The 25,030-nt window shown below is 33.8% G+C and overlaps 2 protein-coding genes across 2 annotated transcripts; one reads left to right on the top strand and one right to left on the bottom strand.

Moving 5' to 3' along the window:
* Positions 1-702: 702 nt before the first annotated feature.
* On the bottom strand, positions 703-24,813 carry LOC306842721 (calpain-5-like). The gene is made up of 13 exons (XM_079373743.1): positions 24,650-24,813; positions 20,938-21,110; positions 16,966-17,097; positions 12,566-12,774; positions 11,140-11,332; positions 10,862-11,055; positions 8,867-8,944; positions 8,143-8,338; positions 7,954-8,076; positions 6,529-6,725; positions 5,402-5,523; positions 3,584-3,720; positions 703-2,819 (listed from the first exon to the last, which is right to left on the bottom strand). Exons 2-13 carry the CDS (start codon positions 21,100-21,102, stop codon positions 2,637-2,639), a joined length of 1,929 nt encoding a protein of 642 aa, XP_079229869.1. The 5' UTR covers positions 21,103-21,110; positions 24,650-24,813; the 3' UTR covers positions 703-2,636.
* LOC306842728 (olfactory marker protein-like) lies at positions 13,992-14,709 on the top strand (the record flags this gene model as incomplete). The annotated part of the gene is made up of 1 exon (XM_079373761.1): positions 13,992-14,709. The coding sequence occupies one exon, from the start codon at positions 13,992-13,994 to the stop codon at positions 14,472-14,474; it is 483 nt and encodes a 160-aa protein (XP_079229887.1). The 3' UTR covers positions 14,475-14,709.
* Positions 24,814-25,030: the final 217 nt, after the last annotated feature.

The raw sequence follows: 25,030 nt of genomic DNA, 5'->3' as shown, positions 1-25,030 counted from the left end.
GGAGATATTCATTAATATGCAAACAAGCATTTATAAAAAAAAAAAATAGAGAAAACAATTGTTACAAACAGTTACAATATACACTACCACCAGTCAAAAGTTTGGAATAGTATTTGGAATAATATAAGTCTCTTATTATTATTATATCTCCTATTAGTCACCAAGGCCGCATTTGACCAAAATTGTAGTAATATTGTGAAATATTTTTACAATTTAAAAGTTTTTTATTGTAATATATTTTGAAATACTGTATAGTTTATTCCTGTGACCAAAGCTGACTTTCCTGCATCATTACTTCAGTGTCACATGATCCTTCAGAAATCATTCAGAAATCAAAAATCAATAGTGTATATGGTCACAAATATTTAAGCTGATGACATTAAAATGAATGAAAATGTACATTTTAGGAAAAAAAAAAAAAAAATTTAACAAGAGGGTTCCCAACTTCTGATAAATTAAATTCCATTACATTTCCAGGCATTCAATTTATTAAATAAATTACAAATAATTATGCTTAATAATTAAAAAATATTTTCGCCTTTCCAAAACAGTAGATAAAATATTTTTGAGCCAAGTATATCTACAAAAAAAAAAAAAAAAATTTTTATATATATATATATATATATATATATATATATATATATAATAAAAGAAAAATTCCAGGATTCCATGTGATGTAAAAACATGTGAAAACCAAAAAATGACAGTATTTTCATCTGCATCTGTGCAACAGGCAAATAACTGAATATTCATTTCAACTTTATTTCCTTTTGTGAAACAGTGAGAAAAACAATCACAATATACAAAGAGATACGGCACAGAATATGATCAAGACTTCTTTGGCTATTTTACCCGTTCTGATAAGGCACATCTTCATCTGTAAACAACAGGTATTACACACAAAGAAACAGAAAAAGAATACAAAATAAAACACAACTAGTTCATAGTGATGGTAAAATGGCACAGTTATAGTGAGATTCTCATATTTCACATCTAAAAAGCATCTTGGCATTTGCTATTAGAGTAAAAACTGAGGAGAATAATGCAGAATTTGGCTTTATGACATTTCAATTGTTCAAGTGTGTTTGTGACATTAGTATTCTGTGAAGAGGCAGAAAATTATTTTAAAATTGAAGTGGTTATATATTGTGTAATATTCTTTGTGCATATCACTTCAAATGTAAAAAAGCCAGTTTGTTCCTCTGTTGACATACTGACACCTAGTGGTTAGAAGTGGTCTTTACACAAGTGATGCTAACATGCAATATAATAAACAAGTGATCATTCATATTCACTGTTTAAAATGTATTTTTTATCAGCTGTATGGCTCTGAAACAGATTTATACTCATCATGCATTCCTTAAACAGAGTCTGTCTGATATATTCACCTCAAACACCATGTTAGAGACATAAATGAATCCTGGATTCTGGTAAACAGATGAAAACACTGAATAAAACTCCTCATCATCTGGAGAAATGTTTCCTTTAACAAAAGCGGATAAAATCAACATGTGGTCAAGATAATGGCAAATATATGAGAGCGAAAAACAGGAATGTCCTCCATATTTCAACATTTAGTGTAAACAGATCAAACAGAAGAAGCCCTTTAACCTTCATTTCAGATGAAAGGTCAAATTATGATACCAGACAGAATATAAAACTGAATTCATAATATCATTCTATATAAGATAGTGGTATTACATATATGCATATACTGCATTATATTCATATACTGATATAAATGCATGCCCTACAATATCTTGATTTATATACTGTATATAGCAGAAAATTACACCTTTAAAGTGACGGTTCACCCAAAAATGACAATTCTGTCATCATTTACTCACCTCTTCAAAACCTGTATGCATTTCTTTTAGCTGTTGAACACAAAAGATGATATTTCGAAGAATGTCGGTAACCAAACAGCTGACGGTACCCATTGTTTTTTCCCCTACTATGAAAGTCAGTGGCTACTGTGGGTTAACAACAATCTTCAAAATTTCTTCTTTTATGTTCAACAGAAGATCAAAACAACTTGAGGGTGAGTAATTTCATTTTTGGCCGAACGGTCTCTTTAGGTTGTAAAAAGTGCCTGTAAACGAGTAAATTTGCTTCCAATAAATATTCCCAAAGGACTCCAAACAGATAAAGAGTAGGGCTGGGACAACAAATCGATGGATCGCGAATAGAGTAATTATTCTGCATTGATTCTGAGATTACCGGAATGCATCGCGATTCTCTCTTGAATCGATTCTGAGCTTAGTTTTTAACAGCAGATGGCATGAATGCTTTAGAAACAGCTGTACTGTGTTCGCTTCCAGTTCCTGACACACAGGAACTTGAACATAAAATAATCATTCATAAAGTTTGAAGCGAATTACAAGGGTGTTCATAGTGGGCTGTGTTTACATTAATCTCACGTCATAAAAGCCAAGCTGCAAGTACATTTAACCACTTACATGACTCAGCGAACACACAAGGGCTCTTCTTCGTGAGCATTTGAGTGTGCAGTTAAAAACTTGCCTTGTGCACCATCTGCTGTTAAAAACTAAGCTCAGAATTGATTCCAGAGAGAATCGTGATCCATGATTAATCACAGAGTGTGCTGAAAGCCCACCGCAGTCGGAGTAAAGCGCTCAGATGTTGGTCAGGACGTCGCTGGTAGTGAGGCTCACCGACACCAGACCTGAAAGTTCGTTGTTCTGCCGGTTTGCTTTGTCCCGCAGGTGAAGCGTGTGAAGCTGCTGCAGGTCGGACAGATCGCCGCTCAGGACCGCCTGACCCATGAACGAGTCCTTCAGAAGGTTCTTGTTGTAGATCTGATTGACAAAGAGAGTAAGAGACAGATTAGCAGTGTTGGGGAAAGTTGCTTTTAAAAGTAATGCATTACAATATTGCATTACTCCCTAAAAAAGTAACTGTTACTTAGTTACTTTTGAGTTACTTTTTAAATCCGGGTTTTTTTTTTTACACCAAAAGTGATTTGAATACACCTCAGGCTGAAGGAAATGTAGATTCAGGTCTGTACAGTAGAGCTCAAACTAATCACATGAAGAATATGAGCAGGAGAAGAAAGTTCAGCACTATTCAGCAATAACTAAAATCAAACACAAATGTCATTTTTGCTTATTAGTATGGCTGAATTGGATCATCGAAGGTCAGCAGCAAAGATATTGGTTAATAAAATAGGATTAAATACATAAATTATATTTGTCTTAACATTTAATTATTGCAGGTGTCTATAATATTCTGAGTTTGCATTTGACTGTTTTTATTGATTTTGAGGAATACTGAATGCATGTTGATATTTAGTCTAGATCTACAGTAAGATCATGTTGATATTTAGTCTAGAACTACAGTAAGATCATGTTGATATTTAGTCTAGATCTACAGTAAGATCATGTTCACACACAACGCTCTGCACTTACTCCTGATTTCTCTCAACATGGCAACACCAGAGCTTTCAGTCAATACATGAGAAACAAAGTAACTAGTGTTACTTATTTGAAAAAGTAACTCAAATATTTCCTTCTAAATGAAAAAGTAATGCGGCCGTTCCTAATGATTACTGAAAGACCGGCACCTGAATGCGGATCGGCTCCTTCTGCTTCTTCCTGTAGAACACGGCCTTCACGTCAAAGTCCGGGCTCTGTGTGTTTTTGTGCACCACAGAACGAACCTTCTCTCCCTCACAGCTGATGATGACGTACGGATCGGACGCTGAAACAACGGCAAAACTGACTTACTGAAACATATCAGATCTACATGCACTTATTGTCAACATGATGGTCTCATTAAAAAAAGTTTTTTTTTTTTTTTTTAATTCGTTGGTTACTCCAATGTCCAGAAACTTACAGATACAGTCTCAAACATACATTAGGGGGGAAAAGGGGAAGAAATACATTTAAAACTTTCAATCATAACAGGAAGGAAAGTAATTATACCCAGTCGAATAGGGAATCAGGGGAGGTTATTAACATAATGCCAAAGAAGTGTCCAAATGTGTCATAAGTGAGTTTCTCAAGCAGGAGTAATGCTGATATTTGAGACATCCATATTTTGAAAGAAGGTACCTGAGGGGACGACCACCATAACAATATACATTTCTTTGCCAAATGGATCAAAATGAAAAACAAGTGTTTAGCATGAGAGTCAAATACTGTCTCCACTTTAATACAGATAACAAATACAGTTCCAGAGAGAAACAGAACTGCAACATCACGAGCTTTTGTAGAAATATATGTATTTGGGCCCAAAAAGGATACGTTTTTTTCAAAGTTGTATTTTTTTTTAAAACAACCAGTTTTGTTTTTAAATATAATTACTAAAAATAGTATAAATAAAAATAAAACATAATTGTTTATGTTGTCATGTGACAAGCATGTCAACAGGAAATGACATCACAGAGGGTGTGTGTCAGGAAATTTCTCAAAATATCAGATACTTTGATCATTATGGTATGGCTAGATTAGTTCAGTTTGTAAAATTGTGAATTGAGTCATACTTAAAGATTGCATCTATATTAATATAACTTAAGACAGATTAAATATACACTATTATTTGAAAGAAACGGACACTTTTATTCATTAAGGATTAAATTGATGAAAAGTGACAGTAAAGATATTTAAAATTTATTTCAAATAAATGCTGTTCTTTTGAACTTTCTACTCATCTGTGAACCCTGAAAAATATAAAGTATCACAGTCTCCACAAAAAAATTGCTATTGATAATAATCAGAAATGTTTCTTGAGCAGCAAATCAGCAGATTAGAAATTTATTTTTTAAATTTCCATTTTATAACCTCAGATGTCTTACGTGTAATCATGAACATGTCAGATCAGATTGTTAGTGAAACTAGCGGAGATGTCAGTCTGTTCACAATGATCATACGTGTCCCTGCAGCACAAAAGCAGTCATCAGTAGCACAGGTATATCTGTAGCAATAGCCAACAATACATTGTATGGATCAAAATTATCACTTTTTCTATTATGCCAAAAATCATTAGGATATTAAGTAAAGATCATGTTCCATGAAGATATTTAGTACATTTCCTAATGTAAATATATCAAAACTTAATTTTTGATTAGTAATATGCATTGCTAAGAACTTAATTTGAACAACTTTAAAGGAGATTTTCTCAATATTTTGATTTTTTTGCTCCCTCAGATTCCAGATTTTCAAATAGTTGTATCTCAGACAAATATTGTCCTATCATAACAAACCATACATCAATGGAAAGATTATTTATTCAGATTTCAGATTAATCTCAATTTCAGAAAATTGACCCTTATGACTGGTTTTGTGGTCCAGGGTCACATATCTGGTAGATGCTGTTCTCCAGAGCATTTCTGTGAGGGGTTGGTTGTGTGAACAAACAGAGAGAACACAACATTACTCACTTCCATCTGAGTCCTGAGCCTGGAGTCCATCTGCTCTGTGGACATGCACCTGTGTGACCAGCTTGGGATACCCACAACACCCCGTCCAGCAGGTTTGGGGCGGCTCGTCTATCATCAGCTCCCTAAACACCACACAGTCCGCATCAATACATCCATAATAATCCATAACTCAGAGAAAAGACTACTGTATAATATATAGCGCTGTCAAATGCTTAATCGCTATTAATCCCATACAAAATAAACGTTTTTGCTTACATAATCTATGTGTGTACTGTGTATATTTATTATGCATATACATACAACTGTATACATTTAAGAAAAATATGTTATGTTTGTATATTAAATATATTCATATATAATATGTGACCCTGGAGCACAAAAGCAGTCTTAAGTCGCTGGGGTATATTTGTAGCAATAGACAACAATACACTTTATGGGTCAAAATTATACATCTTTCTTTTATGACAAAAATCCTTAGGATATTAAGATCATGTTCCATGAAGATATTTGATAAATTGCCTACTGTAAATATATCTAAACTTCATTTTTGATTAGTAATATGCATTGCTAAGAACTTCATTTGAACAACTTTAAAGGAGATTTTCTCAATATTTAGATTTTTTTGCTCCCTCAGATTCCAGATTTTCAAATAGTTGTATCTCAGACAAATATTGCCCTATCATAACAAACCATACATCAATGGAAAGATTATTTATTCAGCTTTCAGATGGTGAATTAATATAAATTTCCAAAAATTGACCCTTATGACTGGTTTTGTGGTCCAGAGTCACATATCAATTACATGAATATAAATTTATACATGTAAATATTTTCAAAATATATACTGTATGTGTGTATCTAAATACACAAATAAAATATGTAAATAATAATAAATAAATACAATAAGCTAACTGAGACTTGTTATAGCACTTGCGTATCATTGCTCTTTTGTTGCTTCCATTGTTCTCCTCATTTGTAAGTCACTTTGGATAAAAGCGTCTGCTAAATGACTAAATGTAAATATACACTGTACACACACATATATTACCGTATGTAAACAAAACCTTTTATTTTAGAAGTGATTAATCGTTTGACAGCACTAATAATATATATTTCTGACGTATTACTTGCAGGCAGCAGGTAAATCTGTGAAGATGCGCAAGAGGAAGTCTTCCTGCAGGCCAGGGTCAAAGGTCGTGGGAATGATGACGTAGCGGCCCTCCTTCAGGTCCTTGCGCAGAAACACGCTGCGGGAGTTAATGTAGACGGAGCTGCCCACTGTTTTCTGGATGGTGTGCATGCGGTACGTCCGGTTGAGCTCCACCTTTCAGAAAACACGTCTCACTTAAACCAGATGCTGAATGAACACTTGTTTCTTATTAGTTTTGTGTGTTTATTCCAAAAACTGTGTCTGTTCTGCTGGATCACGTCACACTTTCTTACAAAATGTGTACATTGTTTTGCTTTTGACAATTATTTTTAAGGTGAAGAAGTCTTTTATTATCACTTAATCAGCAGAAAAGCACCACAAACACATGCTTCCTGTCTGAATTTGAGTCAGATTACAACAGTTTGTTCAATCTCAGCCCATTTTCACCCGTATTAATGATTCTGAGCACATTACATGCCATGCCACAGATAGAAACCCTAAAACACAATATTTGAGATGTTAACTGATATATACAGGGTGCACTTCGCTAAAAACATAAGGTTTTAACGGTACTCATCAGGTTTATTATTAAGGGAAAATTGGTTATTTTTGCATTTTTCTGTGCCAAAAATATTTGATTTGGATACACACACTTTCTATTTTAATATATTTTTCCAACTCTTTTGCAGATTGTAAGTTAAATTAAATGCATTTTGAATACATCTTTCTGTCATCAAAACTGAATCTTATGACATTTGCTTTCGTTATTTTGATAAGTGCACTAAAACTAATAAATATATAGAATCTGAATTCTCTTCAGTGAATTATATGCTGACAATTCAGCTTTGCATTACAGGAATAAATGACATTTTAACATATATTCACATAGAAAACACTTTAAATTGTAATAATATTTTGCAATCTGTATTTTCTGTATTTAAGATCAAATTTTTCCACTCTTTGCAGATTTTAAGTGAAATGATACATATTGAATAATTCTTCATGTAATTAATTATGCAGTATATATTAAAAATATATACTGCATATATAGTTCTTTGATGTTAAATGAAATATTTTAACAATTTTCAACTCCTTTGCAGATTGTGAGCTAATTTATACATTCAGAATACTTCTTTTTGTCATTAAAGATGCATATAAAGCCAAATAGAAATATTAAGTTCTATTGTTTAGAGTACATTCTGTTTCAGTTATCAAGTATTTGATTATATTTAGAATATTTTGACATTTGCATGCTTTTTTATTTTCATAAGTGCATCTTCAGTCTTATTTTGAGAAAACAAAATAGATGGAGATGTTTTATTGAGATGTTTGAACTTAGCATCATCAAACGATGTAATATTAGGCGTTTTTAAAGATTGGTTGGTGTGTGTAATGCACATACTCTTTGGATGTCAAAGCCGATGGCCACGTTTTCTCCTTTGCCGTCTTTAGATCGAACTCTCTTGTCCTGCTGCTGTAGGCAGATCAGAACCTCGTCCTCTGGCTTCGTCACATCGAACACATACTGAAGAACACAGAAACATTCTTCAGTACACCTCTACACAATAAACACACACACACACACACACACCTGTGGGTTCTGCAGGAACGTGGCTTTGTGGTTGATGCAGCCTCCTGATCGGTTCCTTAAAGGGTCGTCGTGGCGACACCAGGAGCCCCGCATCACTTCCTCCTCCCAGGTCTTGTGGATGCTCAGGTACGACGTGTTAATCAAGCGGCACAGAATCAGGTCTGTGAAATACTTGCAGAAATCCTCAAAATCCATCCTGGGAGAGGAAAGATAACGGATGGAAACAGGACGGAAAAGAAGAGTTGGAGTTCACGAGTTGATTCTGAAGTAAAAGATTTCAATCAGATGTACTTCACATGCATATAATAAATAGACAGACAAACAGATATTTGCAAAGATGCCAGAAAGGAAGGATGATGTAGTTTTGCAATGAAGAATTAATTAACAGCTTTAACAAAAAAAGCGAGTCTTACATTGTAAACCATTTTTTAATGCTGTACTGACAAACTGAAAATGCTAAATTATTTTATGTGATCATCAGCATGTCACAGATAATATATTTTTTTTTTTAGATATTATCAGATATAAACAGACTGCACATTGATGGAAACTATGCATGAAGTACTATGCAAATACTTCATATGTTTATTTTGATATGATTACTTTTGCATTTTTCTGAGCCAGAAATATTTGTATTTGATTTGTATTTGACATTTTCTGATTGCCCTTCACAATTTCAATGCAAAAAGTCTTGAAACAGAGCAAAAGCAGTGCAGAATCTCACCAGAACTCTCCATCATCTTCCACAGTCACACCCAACCTCTCTCGCTCACCCTTACTCACTCTCTTCCACTCCTCTGAGCTACAGACAGACAGACAAAGAAGAAAAAATATTAGTGCTTTAATTCAATTTCTACTGCAGAAAAAATTATAATTTATATATAAAATGTATACATATATACACACGCACACACACACACATATAAATATACACCAATATACATGCACACACACACTTAAGTATTATATAGTACACACATATACATATAAACCAAAAAGCCTTCATATTTGACCAATGACTCTGGTAACTGAAAATGTGTCTGACGCTACTTACTCTTTAATCTCACATTAATTTAATTAAAAATATATATTTTTTAAAAATATTTAAAATATATTTTTAATTTTTTTTTTAAAATGCAGTAAGATTTAAGAGCTTTATTGTCATATGTACTAGTACAATGAAATTCTTACTTTGTTTACTCCTCATGACAATGACAGGGTAGAAGGGGAACAAACATAACTTACTAGGACAATATTCAAATTACATAAAATATATAAAATATACAGTAAAGTATAAAACAGAAAGAATAATAAAAATAAATAGCATGAAAAAGAAATGAAAGAAAATGAAAAAGCAAAAGGAAAATACAATAAATATACAATAAAGAACAATACAATATTAAAAAAGCAACAATTAATTTACCTTGAACCTAAGATCAAATTCATTAAAATACCTCTATATAATCGTCCCTCTCAAATTCTAATGCATTTAGTAAAATGCAAGTGCTTCATGACCCTGCACAGCAATACTGATCATTTTAATGAATTTGCCACATTAGCATCATAAAAATGTCAATTAAAAATATATTATTTGCATGTAAATATAAGGTCTCAACAAGTGTTCTTTGGTTGAAAAACCCTTCTCAAACATTTAAATGTGTTTTTCACTCCTAAAACCCTGCAATGTGACCATGACTATAAATCATATAAAAAAAAAAAAATCATAAAAAAATAAATAAAATGCTGAAATATGACACTTGATGTTGAGTTTGTCCTCCAGTAGGTGGCAGTATGACCACAAAAATACATTTCAGCATTTAAAAGTCCCAATCTGTGGTTTGAAACAAAGCATTGCTGTGTCCACACAGTTTTGACATTTCCTGTTTTTTCCATTGCATCTGTTTTTTACACGAGCGAGTCATACATCATCATGCACATCAACTTTAATACTTTAATCTTTTTTTTTAAATGAAGCATGTTTAGCTCGCGATCATTTCTCTTCCTAACTGTTTAAGCACATTCACTGGATTTGTTAGCATTAGGCGAATGTTGAATGTTGAATTGAGAGTTGCTTACATGATCACTTGAAGTGCTTCTGTGCCCTAAATCAAACTATTTACATCAGGGAAAGGCTGGGAAAAACTTCAGCGGAAAATAAGGCCAAGTTCTTTCATTGCACAAACAGTGCAATAAATTATAACACTGCGACCCTATGTAGGAGCACAAATGTGACCCTGGACCACAAAACCAGTCATAAGGGTCCATTTTAAAAAAAAATTGAGATTTATACATCATCTGCAAGCTGAAATAAATGAGCTTTCCATTGATGTATGGTTTGTTAGGATAGGATAATATTAGGCAGAGATGCAACTATTAGAAAATCTGGAATCTGAGGGAGCAAAAAAATCGAAATATTGAGAAAATCTCCTTTAAAGTTGTTCAAATGAAGTTCTTAGCAATGCATATTACTAATCAAAAATTAAGTTTTGATATATTTACGGTAGGAAATTTATAAAATATCTTCATGGAACATGATCTTTACTTAATATCCTAATGATTTTTGGCATAAAAGAAAAATTGATAATTTTGACCCATACAATGTATTGTTGGCTATTGCTACAAATATACCTGTGCTACTGATGACTGCTTTTGTGCTGCAGGGTAGCACACAGTCTCCTTTACAAACCACACACTCGCCAGTTTCCAGATGTTTACAAACCTGTCGCTCCACGCTCCGTTCCACTCTCTCTGACCCCACGGGTTCCTCATGCGGATCATGGAGAGCTTCTCTGATTTGAAGAACGCCAGCAGGCCGGTGCCCAGACGCACTTTACGCACATCAGTCACCGCATACGCGTGACCTTTGACCAGGCCGCAGTCTAAACGGGCTTCCATATCCGCCTGACTCATGGCCTACGGAAAAGAATCCAAATATGAAAACGTGAGGCTGAGAAGCAACACATTATTGCATGAAGCACAAATGCATGTGAGGCTCACTCTGATGGAGCAGCTGATCAGGCCTCCTCTGTTGTGGACCTTCAGCACGCGCTCGAACAGCTGATTTCTGGCCTCCTCCTCCTGGAGGAACTTCCCCTCCAGCAGATCCATGGGCTCAGATACTCCTCCAGTGAAATCCACAAGAGCGTCGGCCGTGTTCCCGCCATCCAAAGCCTCATAACATCCACATAACCTGAGAAATGATGGACACAGAGGAATGAACCAGTTCAGTGAAGGACAGCTTGAATGCATTTTCATATATATATATATATATATATATATATATATATATATATATATATATATATATATATATATATATATATATATATATATATATATATATATATATATTCAAAACAAATATATGAATACATAGATGGAGCACATTTTATTTGTTTCATGACTACAACTGTATCTATCAACACACACACACACACACACACACACACACACACACACACGAAGACTTCAAAAGCAAAAACCTCTAAGCCCATCAGATTTTTTATTTATTTTTTTAAATTAGGCTCCTATAAAAATATCATTAGACATTTTTGAAAAGAAGCCATTCAATAACCTTTTCTTTGCCATTAAAGTGAAATTACTAAACCTAAACATAATTAAAAAAAAAATACTTGTTTCTAAAATATAGATTTATATATTTTTTTAAAGTTCTTTTTATTATTGATGTTGGAAAAAAATATATAATTTATTTATAATATGTCGATTTGGTGCTGTAATAATTATTCTTAGTATTATTGAATTTTATGCTGTAATAAACGTTTTAAGAAATGTTTCAAGAAATGTTTCTCATGACTTTGCACTTATAATACAGATTTTTACATTTTTTTAAGTTGTCTTTTTATTATTGATGTTGGTAAAAAATATATAATTTATTTATATGTTGATTTGGTGCTGTAATATATGTTTCAAGAAATATTTATCTATCATCAATGATGAAAACAGCTTCTGCTGCTTAATATTTGTGTGTAAACTATGCTAATTTTTCTCAGGATTCTTTTATTTGTTTTATTGATGTTGGAAAAATCAATGAAATGAAATGCCTTAACTGAGAACTGACACAAAAAAAAACAAAAAACAAAAAACTTTGACAATCTGTATTGTTAAAAGCGCTATATAAATAAAGGTGACTTGACTTGTTTTGAAATAGAAATCTTTTAAATTACATAAATCTTTTTACATGTAACATATATGTCTTTACTGTCAATTTTGATCAAGTTAATGCATCCTTTTTTTTAAATACTTTATATTATTTACCCCAGTAAGTATTAAATATTAAGCAGCAAAAACTGTTTTCAACATTGATAATAATAAACGCTTCTAGAGCACCAAATCAGCACATTTTATACTCCTTTTTTTTTTTTAAGGCATGTTTTATTCTATTTCTATTGGTTGTGGTAATTACTTGGAATAAGCTTTCTCCACCAGTGCACTCCAGAACTCATTACTGTCGTTAGAGTGGCAGTAGATGAGCTGCCCGTTTGCGGTTGGCAGTCGGTCATCAATAACAACATCCAGCCAGTCTCCAAAACGCCAGAACCGAAAGTGAAAAATCCCAGCATAGCTCTCCGGCTTCTGCTTGTCCCATTCCTGGTCCTTCCAATCTGGGATAACCTGTGAACAGACAAAATACTGCTTTTTAGAACTGGAGTCAACTAAAGTCACACTGACAGATCTATGGGAAAAAAGCTGAATAAATACATGGAATTATAGGAGCTTTTGAGTAAATCATGTGAAAGCTCAAGAACATGCTTAATCCAAACATAAAAAATTGAAAATAATACATTTTTGATTAAATAACTGTTTTGCATAAATTAACCAATTTTTTAAATAAAACAATTATATTTTACAATTAAATATAATTATCACCTTAGTATTTTTTATATTTTATTTTAATTTTGGTTTTAGTCATTTTAATACTTTAAATTTTAGTACTTCAACATTAGTTTGTTGCCAAGGTAACAGTTCTAATTTTCCTTTTTAGGTTTTTCTAATATTTATATTTTGTTTCAACTTTATTTAAATTAACCAAAACTAATTTCAATAGAATTAGTTTTATTTTTACTTAACAACACAGATTTTTAGGACCCTTCATTTTTGTATATTTTCATGACAGTTAAGCTATTTTTTTCCCTCAATTCAGAATACTGTAATGCTAAAAACGGAGTCTATGATAATAATAATAATAAACAAACTAAGCAAATAATATATTAATCAGAGGTATTTGTTGCACTGCATTTGCACTGATTAAAAAAAAAAATTATAATTGCTATACATTTTTATTATATTTGGATGTTTACTGCATGACAATGTAATGTAAATAATAAGACAAAAAATATTATATAGTAATGATAAAAATAATGAACAACTGAATAAGTAAATGAATGAATGAATGTACAATAAATAAATGATAGGCATATGGGAATGTGGGGATCAAATCAAACCAAAATAGCAGTATTATCAATCAGATGCATATTTACTACTAATAATAATAAAATTCCTAAGGTTTTTTTTTGAGGGGGGGGGGGGGGGGGGGGGGGTCCCAGCAGTAAGCATCTGTTGCAGCACGTCAAACTCTAGCAGTGAATCTCCGGTTGCTTCGTGCCTCCTCCTGCTCCCAAAACTCATCCAGAGGCTCAGAGCCTGTGTGGCAGAATCAATAAAGTCCCCAGCTAACCAGGCTTTTTGCCCCGCGGGGCCACAGAGGCGGGTGGAGCGGCGGGATGGAAAGTGAAGTCTGAGAGAGGAGAGAGTTTATTCAGTCGCACACAGACACACACACAGAGAGCACAAGCGCACCGATCCTCCCTGGACTCCGAGACGATCCGCTCATGGGTTCAGAAACAGAGCTGAGCTTCAGCGAGGACCTGCAGCTGGTGGAGGTGATGCGCCTGAGGGTGCAGTCGCTGCAGCAGAAGTGTCAGAAGCGGCAGGATGGAGAGCGGCTTCTGCTGCCACACGAGTCCGTCTACCGGCTGGACTTCAGCGAACAGGACCTGAGCTTCCTCCGCTGGAACGTCAGCCTGCGAGGAACCGGACGCTTCACCGTCACCGGCATCTGCCAGCTCTGGACGCCCGATCTGACCAACCTGATGACCAGGCAGCTGCTGGAGCCTATCGGCCAGTTCTGGAGGAACGCCGGGGATCCCGAGGATTCACCCATCAAGTGTCTGGAGGCGGATATCCAGGAGTTCGGAGAGAGGATCGCGGAGCTGGCCAAGGTGCGGAAAGTCATGTACTTTCTGTTCGCTTTCAAGGAGGGAGCGACCAAAGAGAAAATCTCCTGCTCTTTGACCTTCAACAAAAACAATTAAGAGATCGAATCTCTCCATGTGTCGTATCCTAAAACCCCAGACAGGTTAGATGTTCTCTGTGCTGGTCAAAAACCTTTTTATTTTCACCAGTTGATCTAAACTTAGCTTCACTTAACTTTATTATCCTGCTTTCCAGAAAAGTCTTTAGAAATATTGTAAAATGCATGTTTTGTTGGCGCTTATGTAATCCAATGCAGTTTCGATGCTTCTAGACGGATGAATAAAATCAGTTTTATCAATCATTTAGTTTCTGTATGTGAATGCTTCGTTTTTGAGCACTGGAAGGTCAACAGTCTCGACCAGCGTCCGGCTCGAACCACAACACGACCGGATCGATATCGGGAATCAATCCAAGCACCCTGCTTTCGAGCAAACACCACGCAATAGTTCTGGGAAATCTGACTCACTGATTCTCTCCAACAGTTTGTTTCAATTAACTGGTTCAAAAAGCCAATTCATCCATTTGTTTGTGCCATCAAGTGTTTCCATTATAGATCTGGTGACATATTAGGCTGTATTAGTTGTATGAGACATACAAGTTGTTAAAGAATCACTCTAACTGATTCAGTTCAGTTTGTGAGCAAGTTCATTAAAAAAACAACTCTGACACATAAAACTATCAAAATGTTCTCTGTGTGCTATGAAATGTCAGCTAAAGCTAAATGGAAATTACTTCTCTGACTCTGACAGGCACATTAAAATGATAGTGAATATACTGTATGTATATGTACATTTTCCACATTATCTATGAATACTTTTCGTCTATAACTTCATATCAAATGATGGTTAAAATGGACCATTTTTACTTAGATTTAACATTTTAAAGAATTATTTATTATATTAAAACTATAAAAAAAACATTTGTGTTAATGAACAATCAGAAATAAAATAAAAGGTATTACATTGAAAATATATATTTATATTATATATTATTTACTATATCTATATATAAACTGCATGACAATCTATTGAAAATAAAACAACAAAAGTTGTAGGCTAAAAAGTAAATGCATGTAAATAAAGCAATTTAACAGTATTATCATTCAGATGCATATTTAAATAATAAAAAAAATTAAAAAAAAGTTGCCTTATGCTGCAACACAGACTATTATTTGATATATCATACAGTACTGAAAAGGTTTTTAAGTCGAAACATTTTTAATTTAGTTACTGGATAAAAAAAAAAAAAAAACCTTAAATAGTAATACTTAAAAAAAAAATGACATCACAAAATTACTAAAGCTTAAGCTAAAATTTGTTACAATTCACTTTCAGGTGACATTTGAGGCATAATCCTCTGGTAAATTTGGGTAATTTAAGGTGTAATCATACAAACAAGTACTGAGTAATATATCAATAATTACATTTACTTCATTTCAGGCTAGGGTTAGGTTTAGAGTTATTTGCATGCAATTATGCATAGTTTATTGCTATTTAGTAAGTACATGCAACATGTATAACAAGGTCACTGTGAATAAGTGTTATCCCACAGTTAAAAAATATTTTAAAACTACATTTATAAAAGCTAATTCATAGCCTTTATAATGCAAAAGCTTTAAGTTACAATTTCATTACATTTCACAGAGCTTGTTGCAATGCATTCTGGGATTGTCTTCTCTATTAAGCACAGATGTGATGCTGCCTTAATAAAATGGCCAAAATGAGGTCTTAAATGGCAACATAAGTTTGCACCCTACTTTTAAGAGCATGCTGTCTAGGTAGGCAGCTCACTATGTGAGAGTGTGTGTCCAGATGAGATCTGTGAGTGTGTGTCTTCAGGGGGGATGCGTCACAGGACAGTAATTAGACCTCAGGAGAGAGATGAGTGTACAGCGGTGTGACAGCGACAGGCGCTTTAATGAGAGACACGGACGGATGACGTACGACTGCAAGCTCACGAGTGAACGGAAGTGTGTTTAAAACAAAACTTTCCATGCACTCGCATCTGGAAATGTGTTACACAGGGAAACAAACAGAAGTCATCCCGTGGGAGGCCATGTTTGCCCACGATTGCGTGTCGTGTGTGGACACAAATGAATATATGATAACCCCAAGTCTCCAATTAGTCACATCTGATTCTCTCGAAACAAGACTTGTCCTAATAACGCACCGTTTGCTCGGTAAGCACATCCCAAGGCTCGTTCTGGAAGGATTACAGTGCACCTGTAATGAAGAAACATCACGTTCTGTGTGAAATTATGAGCTCGCTCTAAAGGAATCGCTGGACCGCTGTATAAACAATAGCAATCAAACACTCAGAGGTTGAGATTTTATTCAAAATAAATAAATAAGTCAACCACCCCCTTTAAGGTACACATTTTATCCAACTCATGTATTTCCTGGGAAATGACCTTGGCATTGCTCACATCATGCTCTATTTTTTACACTTTTTTTTTTTTATTACCGTATCTGTACAGTACCACAACAAGAGTTACAAAGAGTGGTAACTAGGTATAAGTCGAGTTGGTAATCGCTAACGGCATGAACTCACCTTCTGCCACAGAGCTTCTCTCGAGGCCAGACTGGAGCAGGCCGCCACAAACCAGCAGTTTCCCAGCTGCCCCTGGTGCAGGTCATGAGCGCTGATCCCGTTCACAAACAAGTGCGGGTCTTCACACAGCTCCTGTCACACAGACAGACAAAGAGACTCCCATGATCACACACACATTCACTAGAGTCCAGTTACAGAACCGCAGGGCCATGTTTGTCCCCTGTAATTAACCCGGATGTGTTTTTCTGCTTCTGGTTTAGTGTGTCACTGAGGCTCAAAGACTGCATAATGTTCTGAAAGATTAGTTTAAGGGTTCGTTTTCAACGGAAATGCAACAAACATGAGGAAGCTGGTTTTTCTGGTTAAAAGTAAACATGAAATTCAAGATATTCAAACAAAACAAAAACAGTTGAATTGATGAGCATCTCAATATTAATGAAATCATTATAAGTCAACAAGCATTAAAATTGCTAACAGCTGACTTGTTTTTATATGCATTTATTCATACAGCCTGGTGAAATTTTTACAGTGAAATGATTTTATTACAATGGTAATATTTTATATTTTGATCAATATTTTTATGCAATAATAATAATAAAACATCAATATTAATATATTGATTGTATTATCAATTATTATTATTATTATATACAAATGTTATATCAAAATATAAAATATTACCATTGTAAAAACAATTCCACTGTATTACTACAAGGGTAATTTTATATTTTAATTAATATTTATAATAATAATAATCATCATCAATATTCATATATTGTATTACAATACAAGAAAACATTATATTATCATTAATCAAAGATAATTTTATTTTACAGTGAAATAGTTTTATTACAATCGAAATATTTTGTGTTATATATATATATAAACTTTTTATGTAAAACTTTTAAAATGCAACAACCAAAAGAAGAAGACAATAAAAAGTTATTTATTTTTTTACCTCAAATGCTTCCGCCCTAAATGAGGCACAGACACTGATTATTCTTTCTCCCTGCACAGCTTTACTCAACACAACCTCTAGTATTATTTCAGATTCTGAAGAAAACAACAGCTGCAGTGAGGAAGAGCTGCTTCGTGTCACATTCATGAGTGAAGGCCTGATGTGCCACCGGCCCGACTGAACAAAACAGACTTCTGCTTCAGCAAAGATTGCATTGCACTTGTTCAACTACATTGCACTCACATGCCTGAACAGAACACCGTCATTCATGATGGATGGAGAAACAGGGAGTGTTCTGAATACATGAAGCAATGCTCCCTAAAAGCAAACACGCTGCTCTGTGACCTGTTTAGTGGTGTTTACTACTGAGCATACTTAAGCATTTATCTTTGGTTGTGTTTCTCAAAGACTGAGTTTGTAGAAGGGAGGTGTGCTGCTACTTTACTGAGTGACCAAATGCACCCTTTTCACCTGCCAAACAATCTACAGATGAAAAATCATTGTGCAAACACGGTTATATTAGCCGCTCGCTGGATGAAACGAGCTTTAAGCTTGTCTAACACTGACAATCCAGTCAAGCATTACTTAAAACCTCATGCATATTTAACTAGTTAATGGACCGCCAAAAAGATTTTCCCAGAGCCTTTAATGGACTGGATTCAGTTTTAATTGACAAAGATCTTTTAGGCTTGTTTTTGTGAAATGAGCTGCAGCTTTCTTCAGAGAAAACACACATTTCATACAGAATATGCATATCATGAAATTAGCCTAAATGTACATTTCTTCATAATTTTAGGACCTTGTGTTCTAAAGGCTTGTGCTTAAATTGTGCCTATTCATGAATTTCCGAGGACGTGTCACACAAGCTGTTTAAGGATGCTAATATTTCATGCAATCATATTCAGTGTGACTTGATAATATACACCTCTGTTCAAAATACACAATAAAGACATTTATAATGTTACAAAAGATTTCTGTATCAAATAAAATTATAAGTTTCTATTCATCTGTGAATACTGAAAATTAAGAGTATTATTGTTGACAATTTCCAAAACAATATTGTGCAGCACAACCGTTTTCAACATTGATAATAATCAGAAATGTTTGTTGATCAGTAAATCAGTATATTATTATGATTTCTGAAGATCATGTGACACTGAAGACTGCAGTAATGATGCTGAAAATACAGCTTTGATCACAGAAATAAATTACAGTTTAACTGATATTCACATAGAAAACAGCCATTTTAAATTATAATAATATTGTACAATATTACTGTTTTTACTGTATTTTTAATCAAATAAATGTAGCCTTAGTGAGCAGAAGAGACTTTCAAAAATATTTTTTAAATATTACCAACTTCAGTCAGACTTTGAAGGGTAGTGTACTGAATTTTGCATATGAAATCAGTTTTTATTTGTATTTTTTGGCATGGTTTATTATACACATCCTGGCTCAGGTTTACAGACATGCCAAGAAAACATTTATTTCTCTCCAGTTATGACAGCTGCAGGAAACCATTCCTGTACACAAACCTTTACTCGTGCACATTTCTAAACAATAACTATTATAATCTTTGGCTAAATATAATATGATCAAGCGTTCATTGTATGAAGAGGTTATTGTTTCAACTATAAACACATTAATCTGACATGAGTTTAAATGCGTAAGTAACACGTGGTGTCCAGTTACACAAGATCTACGGCCAGAAGAGCCACACCTTTCATAAACGCACAGATCAGATATGATTAATGACAACGAGCAGGTTATTTGGTAATGGGTTTAGTCTAAGCAGCCATAAAATCCACCTTCTACTGATTCAAGTGCATTAATGGTTACGAAAGGGCACTAATTATCAAGTCTTTGGGTGAATCAGTGCTGTTTGCTAATTATTGCTTTGCTCATACTTTAAGTTTATATTTTAATCCTGAACATTGTGTTAATTGTTCAAATTTACGAAATAAATTAGATTATAAAATAACTAGTTCTATTTAATAATAAAATAGTTCATGTGTATAATTATCAGATTTATTAAATAAATTTAATAATAAAATAGGATGATCCTTGAATTTGAAGTCTTTCAATCATCAGATTTATTAAATAAATTAAATGATACAATGATTCAATTTACTCAATAATAAAATAGGGGGGAAAGACCAATATCAAGTTGAACATTAATTGTTAAATGATCAAATTTAGGAAATAAATCTGACTACAGAATAATTAGATGTGATAATAAAATAGGGAAAATAGACCAATATAAAGTTTTCAAACTTTAATACTGAAATTCAAGTGTTGAATTATCAGATTTCTAAAATAAACTGGATTTTAAAATAATATTATTTAAAAATAAAATAGGTAAAATAGACCAATATCTTATACTTTATATACTTTAAGAGTTAAATTATCAAATTTATAAATAAAAAAACAAATTTTGATTATAAAATCAATTTAATACTATAGGGAAATAGACTAATATCAAGTTTCATATTGTATTAAAATTTGTTTTATAATAAAATTTATTTTGATAATTTAACACTTTAATTCAGAATTAAAGTATGGAACTTGATATTGGTATATTTTACCCATTTTATTTTTAAATAAAATTATTTTATAATCCTATTTATTTATTTTAAAATAAAATAGGTAAAATAGACCAATTAATATCAAGTTTCATACTTCAGACCTGAACTTTAAGAGTTAAATTATCAAATTTATTTAAAAAATAAATAAAATTGGATTATAAAATATATTTAATAGAATGGGTAAAATGGACTAATGTCAATTTTCATATTATAAATCTGAACTTAATGTGTTAAATGATCAGATTCATGAATTAAATTGGATTATAAAATAATTACATTTATTCTTTAATACAAATGGGAAAACGGACCAATATTTTCAGCCAAAACCAAGCTAGATTACAAACCAAACAGATTCACATTATGCAACAAATGACTCACACTATTTGCATCAGTAGAATTTGCATCTTAAAATCTGCAGTCGTTTCTTACCTTTGGCCTCTTCCAGGTGACTTTTCCGATGCGGTTTCCATGATAGAAGAGCGACTGGTCCACAGCGGGGAAGACGGGGTCTTCAAACAGAGTCCTGTTCTGCAGGCACTGTTTCCTCAGAGCTGAGAACTGCTGCTCTTCAAACAGCTTCACCGACGAGAACATCCTGCAATCTGGAGCCACACGCAGACAGAGGTTACTGGGATCGGTTTACTGCAACATCCCTTACTCTGCCTGATCGGTTCCAGCATAAGAGGAAATAGCCTATGCTTGTAATTCAGAACAAGAGCTGAGTTATGGCTGTCATTTATATCATAGAGCAAAAAGCCTAATGTCGAAACACTGTTTTAGATGCGTTTCTCCGGCCTGAATTGCATTCAACACAGTTTGACATTAAAGGAATAGTTCACCCAAAAATTTAAGTTTGCCCTCAGGCCATCCGAGATGTACATAAGTGTGTTTCTTCATCAGGTTTGGAGAAATGTCTCAGCAATGGATGCTCTGCAGTGAATGGGTGCCGTCGGAATTAGAGTCCAAACAGCTGATAAAAACATCACAATTAGTGCTGTCAAACGATTAATCGCGATTAATCCAAAATAAAGGTTTTTGTTCACATAATGTGTGTACTGTGTATATTTACTATATATATATAAATACACATTCATGTATATTAAGAAAAAGATGTTGCTTTTATATATTAAATATGATATAATTTATATGAATATAAACATATACACGTAAATACATGTAAACATTTTCAAAATACATGCTGTATGTGTGTATCTTTATATATACATAATAAATATATACAGTACACACACACACATAATGTAAACAAAAAACTTTTATTTTTGATGCGATCAATCGTTTGACAGCATTAATCACAATAATCCACACCACTCCATTCCATCAGTTAACATCTGGAGAAGACAAAAGCTGAGACAAATCCAGCATTAAGACGTGTTTTAACTTCAAACCTTTGCTTCCAGCTAAAATATGAGTCTATAATCCATAACATTGCTTTCTCCAGTGAAAAAATAATCTTGTCTGAATCAGAAGAGAAGTCTGCACAGATCAAGCAGCGTTTACAAGCCTGAACAGCTCTAAACAAATATGTGGCTGGATTCCGATGTGAGAGACCACAGGAGATGCACTTTTTCATTGAAGGAAGTGTTATTATGGATTATGGACTTAGATTTTAGCCAAAAGCAACAGTTTAAAGTTAAAAATTTCTTAATGCTGGATTTGTTTCAGCTTTTGTCTTCTCCAGATGTTAACTGATGGACTGGAGTGGTGTGGATTATTGTGATGTTTTTATCAGCTGTTTCGACTCTCATTCTGACGGCACCCATTCACTGCAGAGCATCCATTGAGACAATGATGCAGAGACACATTTCTACAAACCTGATGAAGAAACACTCTCATCTACATCTTGGATGACCTGAGGGTGAGCATATTTTCAGCAAATGTTCATTTTTGGGTGAAATATTCCTTTAAGAAGACACTGCAAAAATGAACAAATATGAAAACCAAAAGCACAGAAGTTGTGCTTAAAACAATATTGGGTTTATGGCAAGCACTACAGGTAAACAGGGTTAAAATTTAATAGGAATAAAACTAAAGTAAATGATATTGCAAAATAATCCCATGGCCTTTAAAAATAGGTTTTGTAATTAAAATCTACAGACCATAAACTGTCATAAATAAAGACTTTAATATGTATTCTGGATGTTTTCTTTCCACTAACCTGAAAAAAGCTAAATCTCAAAACTGACCAGTGCCTGAAAAGCAATGGCTTTGCCTGCAGTGTTTTGCCTTTAGAAAATAATACAGTAAAACTGTTTAATATTCGTGCTAAAAGCCACATGAGTGGTTAAACATGAGTCAGTATCACACTGTCAAACCAGAACATCCAAAAAGGGGAAAAAAAATCAGAAATGGTCTCTAAGCATCTGATAAACACGCCTGGGCCCTCCTTTAGTTTACTGTACACTTCTGCTTTCTGCTCTGGTGTTTATCACTCTTGATGGAGCACCAGAGGCCATCCTGCAGGATTTACAAATGGAAGACAAACCCCATTCACATCTGCACACAGCCATAAAAGCATTACACACGACTGTGAGAGAGAAAAGATCGATACGGAGCTCAGAATAATCTGTTTAAGACACCATACACCCATCCAGACCGGAATTACCGAACCACATCCTCATTACACGGACAGTGCAAATGACCCTGGTTTCTGAAGACAAACACAGTATAAACCCTTTCACAACACACAAACCTTCATTCTGGACTATCAGGATCATGAGAATGAGTCAGCGACGGCATTGTGTTTTTACAGAGGGAGCGTCTTTAACTGGAGACATTTATTTGGGCAGTTAGAAAGGCCTCAGAAAGCATCTGGACACTTGATCTACTTATTGCATTAAAAAATATATATATATCAAATCATGTGTCATCAGTGATCAAATCTCATTTCAAGGACTGAAGCAATTTAAGTTCACTTAATTGTCCATATATCATTTTTTAGAAATGGGAGCATCAAATATGATCATCAGGATTTTGATAAACATTTATTTTTCATCTCTCAATCATCACTGTAATGCATTGCATAATATGTTTTGAAACTACAAAGCTCTGATCATAAAATTAAGCATTTAAAGATTATCTTACAAAGACATATTATTGAAGATATAGAATGACGACTGATATTGGTTATATTATGTAAATATATGCTGTACTGTTATAAACATCTCATTGATTTATATTACAAGCTATAAAAGTTGCATAATTTTTGGCCATAAAATTATGAAACTGATATTTTTGCTCAGTTTGGGCCTCTAAAATTAACAGCTGTATTTTACTCCTTGAGCTCCATATTCTCACTATATGAGCCATAAAAACCTTAAGCATTAGCCTAAATATGAAACAAAACATAAACCACATGACAACTTTTTATATACATGTCTAAAACTTAAATAACTGTTCTATGTTTAATATTCTATAAACATCTGACTATTATGTTACTTGATATGTCAGGATTTTAGTGGGTGTATAAAGTCAAGTTTAATTTTATAAAAAATTTAACAAACTTTTTTTTTTTGGTGAATGAAACAAAACACCTTATGCAGTTCATAAACATCTCTGTTTCTGTACAGACTGTAGCTAACTTATTGTTAGAGGAACTATACGTAGCTCAGTATGTTTGGAATGTTTCATGTTCAATACAAAGTACTGAATATAATATAATATATTACATTGTATCAAAGGTGCTAAAGCAAGGTTCCCAAATGTTTGTAACTACTGCAAATTTAAAACTAGATCGCATTCACAAGACTTCATTCAGGAGTTTGCCAGGCTTGGAAACCACAATTAAAACAATTCTTTATATGCAAATTAGTCATAAATATAGAACACTGTCAAATGTATTACTATATGAAGTTGATCACAGACTGTTACAATGTAACTCCTCCCCTCTCAACGTTCCACACACACACACACACACACACACACACACACACACACACACACACAAACTCAAAACATGTCACAACAAAACACCAAATGCGTTGAAAACAGGTGAAAACACCGCGGATGTGTGCGTTTTGGAGTCTTTTTTGAGTGAAGCCACGGAAACACCCCACTCACATTTGAAAAATACCCACTAAATATGATCTGTAATAATGCAATAACCGTAAATGCCGTCATTTACCTGCAAAACTCTTCCTGCTTGAGGATATTCAAATGAGGTATGAACAGATGATTTGCAGCTCCATACACACACACACAGGTTTCTCCTCAGTCCTCCAGAGACTGTGTGTTTGTGTCTGTTTCCTCGTGTTTCATGTTCTCTGTGTCTGAGGGAGGGGCTCTCGTGTGTGCGCGCGTGCGCGTGCGTGTGTGTGTGTTTCTGCAACTCATTTATCAGAAGGGAAACACAGGGCTATTAAACTACAGAATCAAACTTTTTCTGAGAAACAGGGTGGCCTTTACTCACTGTTTAGAGTTTCGCTGTCGCTTTAGATTCAGCTTTCTACAGGCAGCTAAGAGAAGCAAGACAAAAAAATGAAAGAAAAACACAAAATGTAGTTTT

The sequence above is a fragment of the Barbus barbus genome (assembly GCF_936440315.1).
Source record: "Barbus barbus genome assembly, chromosome: 23".
Classification (NCBI taxonomy): domain Eukaryota; kingdom Metazoa; phylum Chordata; class Actinopteri; order Cypriniformes; family Cyprinidae; genus Barbus; species Barbus barbus.
Note: the sequence above shows the minus strand (reverse complement) of the source record. Positions and strands in the feature narration are given on the sequence as shown.

Coding starts and splice junctions, on each gene's coding strand:
- LOC306842721 (XM_079373743.1), bottom strand. CDS start 21,102: ATGTTCTCGTCGGTGAAGCTGTTTGAAGAGCAGCAGTTCTCAGCTCTG. Junction 11,056..11,139: donor TGATCAGCTGCTCCATCAGA/GTGAGCCTCACA, acceptor TCTTTTCCGTAG/GCCATGAGTCAGGCGGATAT. Junction 8,077..8,142: donor CGTTCCTGCAGAACCCACAG/GTGTGTGTGTGT, acceptor TGTGTTCTTCAG/TATGTGTTCGATGTGACGAA.